Genomic DNA, 10,218 nt, shown 5'->3' with positions numbered 1-10,218 from the left:
TTAAATTAATTATATTATCATCTTGCATTCCATGGTGTAGAAACATTTGGGTTGACCCCACATGCCCTGTGACTTGGTGGACCAAAGATCTTATATAGGACTCAAGATGGTTGTAAGTAGCTAGAGAAAAGAGGTCTTAATTCACTTGAAGAGACTACTTATTGTCAAGAGTTTCATAAACTGGAAATGGAAGGTATGAAGAACAGAAAAATATCATACGTATACTATTTGAAATGAATTGTATTGAATGAATCAAGTATCTGATCACTTGAGTTTACATCTATTTATACTGAAAATAGAAAATAACTAACTAATGTATATTGTCTACTTTAGCCTTGGCCTTTTCTTCTTTGGATTTTAACTCCATGCTTTCTATATGGGATGCTATACTCCAACACCCCCCCCTCTCAAGATGAGCATGAATATTGAGAATGTTCATCTTGCGTAGAGTGTGATGGAAGGGCAATGAACCCAGTGGCTTGGTGAGTATGTCTGCCAACTGTAGCCGAGAGGGAATGTAAAACAGCTTGATGAGCTTTTCTTGCAATTTCTCTCGAACCAAGCAACAGTCAATTTGTATATGCTTAGTTCCTTCATGTTGAACTGGGTTAGTGGCAATAGACATTGTTGATTTGCTATCTGTGTATAGAGCTGTGGTTTTTTGATGATCAATCTGCAAGTCCTACAAGGCATAGACCAACCATTGCACCTCACATGTTGCAGTTGCAAGAGCTCGATACTTTGTTTCAGCAAAGGATCTACTAATTGTGGCTTGCTTTTTGGACTTCCAAGAGATTAGGGAATTGCCCAAAAATATTGCAAAACCTGTTATGCTTCACCTGGTGTCGAGGCAGCCTGCCCAGTCACTGTCTGAGAAGGCTTTGAGTTGAAGTTCTGATGATGATGAGAAAAATAAACCCTGCCCTGGTGTAGCTTTCAGATATCTGAGGACCCTCATTGCTGCTTTGTGATGACTGACAACTGGTTTTGCTAGAAATTGACTCAACACTTGGATAGAATAGGCAAGATCTGGTTTGGTAATTGTCAAGTATAACAATCTACCAACCAGCCTCCTATACTCTGATGGATCTTCATAAAGCTCTGGGTCATCAACAGTAAGTTTGAGATTTGACTCCATTGGAAAAGCAGCAGGTTTTGAGCCAAGGTTACCAGTGTCTTGTAATATGTCCAAGGCATATTTTCGTTAGTAAAGTGAAATGCCAGTTTTAGATATTGCTATTTCTAGACCAAGAAAGTATTTCAATGGTCCCAAGTCTTTAATTGTGAATTGATCATGTAAGAACTTCTTCAAGAGCTAAATTTGTTCCAAATCATCACTTACTAGCAGCACATCATCAACATAAACAAGTAATGCCATAAAAGATACTGCTGACTTTTTGATAAATAATGAGTAGTCAGATTTTCCTTGAGTGGAACCATAGGTAATAAGAGAGTTAGACAATTTCTCAAACCATTGTTTGGATGCCTGTTTAAGGCCATAGAGATGTTTTAAAAGCCTACCAACTTAGTTGTTCTCATAAGGCAGTCCAGGAGGCAAGTCCATGTAAACCTCTTCATGTAATTCCCTACGTAAAAAGGCATTATTTACATCTAGTTGGCGAATGTGCCAATTCTTGATTGCAACAACAGCAAGTAAAAGTCGAATGGAAGTAATCTTGGCAACAGGTGAGAAGGTATCAAAAAACTCTAACCCTTCTTATTGAGTGTAACCTTTTGCCACTAATCTTGCTTTGTGTCTTTCTATGGTTCCATCATATTTGTATTTGATTTTGAATGCCCATTTACAACCAATTGTCTATTTATTTTTAGGTAAAGTTACGAGTTCCCATGTTTTATTTAACTCTAAAGCATGTAATTCATTTTTCATAGCTTGTTGCCATTCTGAAAATTGGACAGCTTATTTATATGTGTTGGGTTCAGATGAAGTTGTTATTGAGGAAAGAAAAGTTTTATGAGAAGATGATAATTTGTTGGCAGAAAGAAAAGGAGAAATTAGGTAGAAGTTACCTTTAGTAGAACCATCATTAGAAGAAGTTGAATGGGCTGCATTTGAGATAACTTGACTGCAATACTAATCCTGCAAAAGAATAGATGGTTTTCGAACTCTAGTGAGTTTTCTGAGTTGTGGTAGATCATTGAAGATGGTATTATTCTGAGATATAGACACATCTTGATCAGTGTATGAATGAAGGTTATCATCATGAGAAGTTGATGATATAGATTGACTAGAAGAGTAGTAGGATTAGTGGAAAAATAATAGTTGTTTTCTGATGGTGGGAATAGGAATGTATGACTTTGTGGATTAGAATGTGTGTTTGTAAAAGGGAGAATATTTTCATGGAATGTGACATTTCTAGAAATGAACACTTTATTCGTGTTGAGATCCATGACTTTGTAACCCTTTAAATCAGATGGGTACACGAGGAATAAACATTTGACAGCTCTATGATCAAACTTATGTCTGTGATTTTGAAGTGTAGAAGCAAAGCAAAGACAACCAAACATCTTTAAATGAGATAGTTTTGGTGTTTTGTTGAAAAACATTTCATAAGGGGCTTTATTATTAAGAAAAGGGGTAGGTATTCTGTTGATTATATGAGCTGTCATGAGAACACAGTCACTTCAAAAAGATAATGAAATTTTTGATTGACACATAAGTGCTCTAGCTGTACTAAGTAAATGTTGATGCTTTCTTTCAACTGTTCCATTTTGTTGTGGGGTTTCTACATAGCTTTTTTGATATAAAATTTCATTTTTACTATAAAAATCTAGGAGAAAAAATTCAGGTCCATTATCTAACCTTACGGTTTTGACAGTAACATTAAATTGAGTTTAAGCATAAATGGAACTTCATACTTAGCTTTAAGCATGTAAACCCAAGTGCATCGTGTGAAATCATCTCTCCAGGCCCTATTGTTAAGAATAGTGAATTACTATTCTCCTACAATTGTCAAGAAGTATTTATAACCTGAATAGGAAATAGTAGCAAATGGACCCCATATGTGACAGTGCACCAAATCAAAAATTTTATTAGATTTTGTATGTGATACAGGGAAAGGTAATCTTCTTTGCTTTTTGCCAAAGGATAGATATCACATATATGTTGACAATCTATAGAGATAGAAGAATCTAAGTGTTTGAGGGAATAAAGTCTAGAGAAAGATACATGGCCTAATCTATAGTGCCATAGGTCTAAGGGTTTTTGAGAAACAACAGAAAATTGAACTGAATTGGATTTAAAAATTGTGCAGGAAGGTTCAAAATGATATAGTCCTTGTTTCTCAAATGCAATCCCAATCATCCTCCTCTTTGATTGGTCCTGCAAAAGAAGATGAGTTTCAAAGAAAGACAAAGAAAGATTAGATTGTTGTGTTAGTTTAGAAACAAATAAAAGATTAAATGAGAATGAGGGTACACACAAGGCATTTTACAAGAAAAGATTATTGGAAATACAAATTGTACCAATGTGTGTGGTTGGTATAACCTGTCCATTAGGTAGGTTTATAGATATATTGATTGTTTTAGGAGGAGAACAATAGAAATGTGGTGAGCAGATCATGTGATCTGTTACACCTGTATCTAATATCCAAGAGTGATTTGGTATAGCAGAAACAGAATTGCAGAAAAAACTACCAGAGAACTAGGCAGAAGTAAAAAGGTTACAGGCTAAGGAATTTTGGATATTTGAAGAAGGATGAAAAGATTGTGAAGAATTGGCAAGAGTGAAAAGTTTATTAAATTCTTCAGAGGTTAAAGAAACCATGCGAGACTCGTCCTTATTTTGATCACAGACTTCGGTGGTTGAAATGGCAGCATGAGTAGCAGAATAGTTTCTGTTTCCTTTTGGTCCGGTCTAGCCAGGAGGATATCCATGGAGTTGGAAGCACTTGTCAATAGTGTGTCCATTATACCCACAACGTGTACAATGGATTGAAGGCTTCTACGCCTTTTCTTTTGAGAACTTATATTGGTTTGCTGCAAGAGTAGAGTACTATTTTACCATCAATGCATGAGTTTTAGTTGAGACTGAATTGGTTAGTTGCCTTTGGCTCTCTTCTTGAAGTAGTAAAGAAAAAACCTTTGCCATAGTTGGTAATGGTATAGAAAGAAGCAATTGACTTATGATAGATGCATAAGACTCATTTAAACCAATAAGGAATTTCAGAACATAATCTAACTGCTGCCTTTGTAACAAAAAAGGAAAGATATCACATGTGCAACTTGACATTTTTTCACAAGTGCAAGTTGGGAAAGGACGAAAACTAACATGTTCATCCCATAATGCTTTGAAGATACTAAAATACTCAGTAATAGATGAGGAGCCTTGGTTTATAGAACTAAAAGATTTTTCAAGATGGAAAACTCTTGGTCCATCACTTCTTAAGTATCGTGTCTTCAATTCATTCCAAAGATCAAGAGCCGAATTAACATACAACAAGCTATTTCGAATATCTTTGGAAATGGAGTTTATCAACCAAGAAAGCACCAAATTATTGGCCCTTGTACATGCTGTGTAAAGAACTGACTAAGAAAACTTTGGAGGTTGAATTGAGCCATCAATGAATGCTACTTTATTCTTGACAGATAAAGCAATGATGATTGAGTAGCTCCAAGCAACATAGTTATCACCATTGAAAATCTTTGAGACAAGAAGGGCACCAGGGTTATCACTCGGATGTGGATAATATGGACTTGATGAATTATCTGATGGATTATTTTGTGAAAGTTTAATCTTAATGCAAGAATGTATGTATATATATATATATACACATATATATAGGGTTATTCTCCTGTAAGTAATATATATATTTTTAATTTGGGAAATCCTCTTGCATCAGAAAGCCTATATACAAGTCCACATCATTTTGTCTTAACAGGCCTCATATAGAGACTTGAACATATCGATTTTAATCTAAATGCATGACATTGAATGTTCTATTTATGACTTGGGTAATTGACCATGATGTGTAGTGGAATACACATTTCATGACTATAATATTTGTTATGCCTTATTCTCAGTTTTAATTGACGTTTGGCTTTAATTTTGGTGATCATGCAAACATCATTAAAGGCAGATTGAAATCATCATCATCGAACTATGCAAAATGTGTTGGCACTGTGTGACATTGATATGAAGTTTACATCCATTTACACCAGGTGGGAGGACTGTGACATCCAGGCCTAAGCTAAGCCCTTACAGTTTAGCTTCCATTTCTGCTTTGATCTAGATGGACTTAAGCCCAATGGATTGAGAAGGTCAGAAGTGAGATTAATGTAGATTATGTCTTGTGATGGTGCAACAGGCACCCAACTCAATGAGAGGCCCAACACCTAACTAATTTCGACCTTAAAAGGATTTAGGGTTGAAGCCTAATTAGGGTTTGGGAAGAAAGAGAGAGGCGCCACTTGGAGTTGAAGTAGAAGAAAGGCTCTTGAGTTTCCCCAAGTCACAATCATTAGATTCATAGGAAAGGGACTTTCGATTTTTACAAGAACTATGCCACTTGGCAAGCATGCATTGAATTTTAAGGATTCAAGAAGAAGCAATGATGAGGGGGGTGAAGAGGGAGTTTTAGTTTTCCAAAGAGCCACACGTCACTTGTCCTTCATGCAAGATAACTTCTAGAAGAATCTATGGATGAAAGAAGGCATTAGGGCTTTGATTTTTGTAAGAGCCACACGCCAACCCCATGCCATTTGGCAGCCATGCAAGTCATTTCTTTAGGTTCATTGTATCTAGACTAGAAATGGATGAAAGGAGGCTTAGAGTTTTTGGTCATCCCAAAGGAGGTGCACTTGTCTTCTATGCAAAGTGAGTCCCTTTCGTTTCCAAGAAACACAAGGATGAAGGGAAGAGGAAGAGTATTTCAGCTAGGGCTAGAAGAAGGGGCCGCTTGGTGCCCATGCTAAGGATTTTCTGAAAACTTTTCATTTTTTTTTCTAGAAATAAGTGAAGATAGGAGAGAGAATAAGTGGGAACAAAAGAATATAATATGGGGCATTAATGGCCGGCGCCCATACACTTACTAAACGGAGATCAAAGGTAATTGTTTTTTTTTTAGCTTCCCTTCTCTTTTTCCTCTCTATCTCGCCCACCTTAAGAAAGAATCAAGCACCATTTTCTTCTCATCCAAACACTCATTTCGTACAAGCATAGGAGGGAAACCAAGAATACTTTGTTGGGAAGGATTGCATCGTAAGAACCTTCAAGCCACTATCTCATTCTCTTTTGATTTACACACACACTTGCAAGGGTTTTTAGTTGGAGAGTTCGGCTTAAGAGAGTTGAGGGTTGTGTTATGGCTTTGTTGTAAGTCTTATGGGAATTATAGAGTGATTGATTGGTTTGACCATGAGAAGCCAACCATTCTTAAATCCTATTGAGTATGGCTTGTCTATGGTTTTCTATTCTAAGAGACTGAATCCTTTATGGCAAAATGGAAATGCCATGCACTTTCGGACATTAGGGTTTTTGGATGAGGTCACACTTGTCATACACACACTCACTTGTGTTTCTCAAGCCATGCGTTTGTGTGATTCAAGAATCACAAAAGAGAGCTTTTAGCTGATTAAGGTTAGGAGCATAAACCCTAGTACACAACACGTATGTTGGGTTTTAATGTTTTTTCAAAGTCTAATAATTAGAATATACACTTTCAGCTAAGGAATTTTCCTCAGGAATTTTCCATCGAATGTGATGCTTCAGGAGTGGGTTTAAGGGTTGTGTTGATGCAAAACAACTAGCCTATAACTTATTTTAGTAAGGCACTCAAGGGTAAAACTCTACTTTTGTCAACTTATGAAAAAGAATTTTTAGTACTTGTGAGTGCAGTGGGGAAATGGAGACCTTACTTGCTTGGTTAGCCATTTAAGATTGAAACTGACCAGCAAGCTTTAAAGCATTTGTTGGAACAAAAAATAGCTACAGAGGCATGACACAAGTGGATCTCAAAGCTCATGGGATATGACTTTAAAGTTGAGTATAAAAGAGGCAGAAATAACAAGGTGGCTGATACACTCACGAGGAAGATGAAGGAAGATTCTGTTTTTTTGGCACTTATTTCATTCCCTACTCCTGTTTGGATAACCGAATTGAAGTAAAGCAACTTAGAATCCTCTCACATTACTCAACTTATGGATGCTTTTAAGAATGGAGAACAAGTTCCTAGAGAATTTTCCTTGTAGCAAGGACTTCTACTCAGGAAAGGTAAAATGATGATTGTTCCTGGTTCATCATTTCAAAAGAAAGTATTGTAGTATATTCACTACACTCCAGAGGCGGGACATGTGGGCTATCATAAAACTTTACAAAGAGCTAAAGTTGATTTTTTTTTGGCTTGGTATGAGAAAGGACATCAAGAAATTGGTTAAAGAATGTCACGTCTGTCAAGTCAACAAGTCAGAAAATGCTCTTCCAGTAAGGTTACTCCAACCTTTGCCTATTCCTCAAAATCCTTGACTCGATACTGCTATGGATTTTATTGAGGGCCTACCTAGTTCTAATGGCAGGAAAATTATTTTTACAGTGGTGGATAGATTGACCAAGTTTCATCATTTCTTTCCTTTTTCTCATCCATATACAACATTTAAGGTGGCAGAAATTTGTTTTCTCTAGGGTTTTCAAGCTTCATGGTTTACCTAGAACAATTGTATTAGATCGTGATATTGTATTCACAAGTTTGTCTTGGCAAGAGCTCTTTAAGGTGCAAGGTACGACCTTAACTATGAGCTCAGCTTACCATCTTTAATCTGATGGTCAAGCTGAGGCTTTAAATAAGGCTGTTGAAGCCTACTTAAGAGCTTACAGTGGTTCTAATCCAAAAAGTTGGAGTACTTGGCTTCCTATGGTTGAATGGTATTATAATACATCTGTGCATGCCTCTATAGGTATTTCTCCATTTCAAGCTTTGTATGGGATGCCACCACCAAGATTGCGTAGCAGGCACCACTGCTAATGAGGCAGTAGACCAGCACTTGAGGAATTGTGAACAAGTGTTGTCCTTGTTGAAAGAAAACTTAAGGAAAGCTCATAGTAGAATGAAGATGTATGCTGACAAGAGGAGATCAGAAAGATCTTTTTGTGGAGGGTGATTGGATTTTTCTTAAACTTCAACCTTATAGACAAAAATCAGTGACAATGAGACATAACATGAAGCTTGCTTCTCGATATTATGGACCCTTTCAAGTAATTCAGAGAATTGGGTTAGTTGCTTATAAGTTCAAGTTGCCTTCTACATAAAAAATTCATTTAGTTTTCCATATTTCTTGTCTAAGGCTGTGTTTGGTTCCTAGTTCAGTCTAACTTTAAGCTGAGTCTAATATCCAAATACCTAAGTCTTAAATTACTAAATTCATCCCAACTCAAAACATCTTTATACGTGGGACCCACAACCTTTTTCAATTTTCCATAAAAATTATTAAACTTATCTTAACATCCAAACACACTTTAAACTTAGTTTAGATGGGCTCTGCATAACTCTCTCCACTACTCAACTCACTACTATTTATAAAGAACTTAACTCAGCTAAGCTCAGCTCAACATCCAAATGCAGCCTTAAGAAAAAAATTAGGGGATTAGATTTCCCCTTTGCCTACACTGCCTCCAGTTGATGATGAAGGTGCTGTTCAACCCGAGCTTGAAAGAATTCTTAAGGGAAGGATGAAGAAGGTAGGGGACCATGCTGCGACTGTGGTCTTGATTAAATGGGTAAGAGCTGACATGGAGGATAATTCTTGGGAGTTGTTGTACAAATTGAGGTCTGTGTATTCTCATTTGGTGGGTACTGTCTTGTAATTGTCATGGGTGCCTTGGGGGCTAGGCCTTGAAGATGAGGAGATTGTCACGGGTGCTTGGGGCCAGGTTCTTGAAGAAGAAAAAAGGCTACGGTTGTTAAGAAGTCTAGTCAGAAGGAAGAATGAAGGCAACATCTTTAACTAAAGAAAGGGGATGAGTGTAACGGTTGTAACTGCTTTTGGAATTAAACAGGGAGTTTGGGTTTTTAAGTGATACGGTGCGTATTGAAATAAAAGGATGTAGTATCGTTTTGCTTGTAGAGTTGTGAGTTTTGGCTTTTAGTTAAATAATGAGTATTGTCCTTAGGAATCATAAGATGCGTTTTATGTTTGAGTCTTTGTCGTTTTGATCATCTTCATGCATTGCGTGTATAAAAGCAGTGCATGACTTGTGTAAACATTCATTCATTTGATCATTGAAGTTTTAATACATTTGGGAGGTTGGGAATTCCTCGAAAATTCCCTGTCAAGGTTCACGAAGGGAATCTTGCATTGAAGGATAATTCTGTCTTGTGGTGTAATCTCTTCTTGTGTGAATTTTGTGCATACTGGTATTGAAGGTGCAATAGTGTTCTTGTTAGAAAGTTCATTACATACAACTAGTTTGAGTAACTCACAGCTCAAGATCTGCAAGAAGATGATAGATAGAGAAAGGTGGGAAGGAGGAAGAAGAGAGAGAGAGAGAGAGAGAGAGAGAGGTAAATGAGCCCGAGTGTGGAAAGATAATAGAATTAGGTTTTTTTTTTTCCTAGAGTTATATACTTTTTTTTTTCTCAAAGGTTTATATACTTAGGTGGAAGGGTACCCATCGCCACCCGCCTATTTGCTTTTATTTTTACAAAAATGCTACTTGCAATTGGGCAGCGGCACCCTTGTGGCATCGTGTCCGACATGCTTATTGGAATGTCGTTGTTTGCTACTTGCTCGAAGACAGAAGGGAAAATAGAAATGTAAATGTGCAATGTCGTCGTTTGGCTCCATTCCCTCGAAGACAGAAGGGGTTGATTGGCCTCCTTTCCCATTTCGCCCATTCCCACAAAAATTTCCTTCGCTTTGTGTTCTTCTTCCTCTTCTACATCCACGAATCCCCAACGTCCTCCACGAAGCCCCATCGTCCTCCACGAACTGGCCGCCCCAAGAAGCCGTCGCAGCCCAGTCTTCTTATTCTCTGCAGTCAGTATTCATGGTCTCCACAAACCAACGGTTTTGCGAAGTCTTCTCTTCATCTTCTCCACGAAGCCACAGAGCCCCATTCATCTCTTCTCCATGAACCCTCCTACCCACGGACCCATGAACACCCAAAGTCACTGTCTTCGTCTTCTCCATGAAGCCACAAAGCCACATTCCCCTTCGTCTTCCACAGGAACCCATTGAAGCCCCTTCTTTCTTTTCTGTCCCCAGATC

General features: G+C 37.5%; 1 protein-coding gene across 1 annotated transcript; it reads right to left on the bottom strand.

The window, feature by feature from the left end:
- Nucleotides 1–835: 835 nt before the first annotated feature.
- LOC121267210 (uncharacterized mitochondrial protein AtMg00810-like) lies at nucleotides 836–9,926 on the bottom strand. The gene is made up of 2 exons (XM_041171062.1): nucleotides 9,665–9,926; nucleotides 836–1,176 (listed from the first exon to the last, which is right to left on the bottom strand). The coding sequence occupies exons 1-2, from the start codon at nucleotides 9,924–9,926 to the stop codon at nucleotides 836–838; spliced, it is 603 nt and encodes a 200-aa protein (XP_041026996.1).
- Between the last annotated feature and the right edge of the window lie 292 nt (nucleotides 9,927–10,218).

Source organism: Juglans microcarpa x Juglans regia, chromosome 5S (genome assembly GCF_004785595.1).
Source record: "Juglans microcarpa x Juglans regia isolate MS1-56 chromosome 5S, Jm3101_v1.0, whole genome shotgun sequence".
Lineage (NCBI taxonomy): Eukaryota > Viridiplantae > Streptophyta > Magnoliopsida > Fagales > Juglandaceae > Juglans > Juglans microcarpa x Juglans regia.
This window is presented reverse-complemented; position numbering and strand designations above follow the sequence as displayed.

Bases quoted from the DNA above. Each gene is read 5' to 3' on its own strand.
- LOC121267210 (XM_041171062.1), bottom strand. From the start codon at position 9,926: ATGGGGCTTCGTGGAGGACGTTGGGGATTCGTGGATGTAGAAGAGGAA. The intron at 1,177-9,664 runs GTAGCATTTTTG...ACATATTACAAG, and splicing joins GTGCCGCTGCCCAATTGCAA to ACACTGGTAACCTTGGCTCA.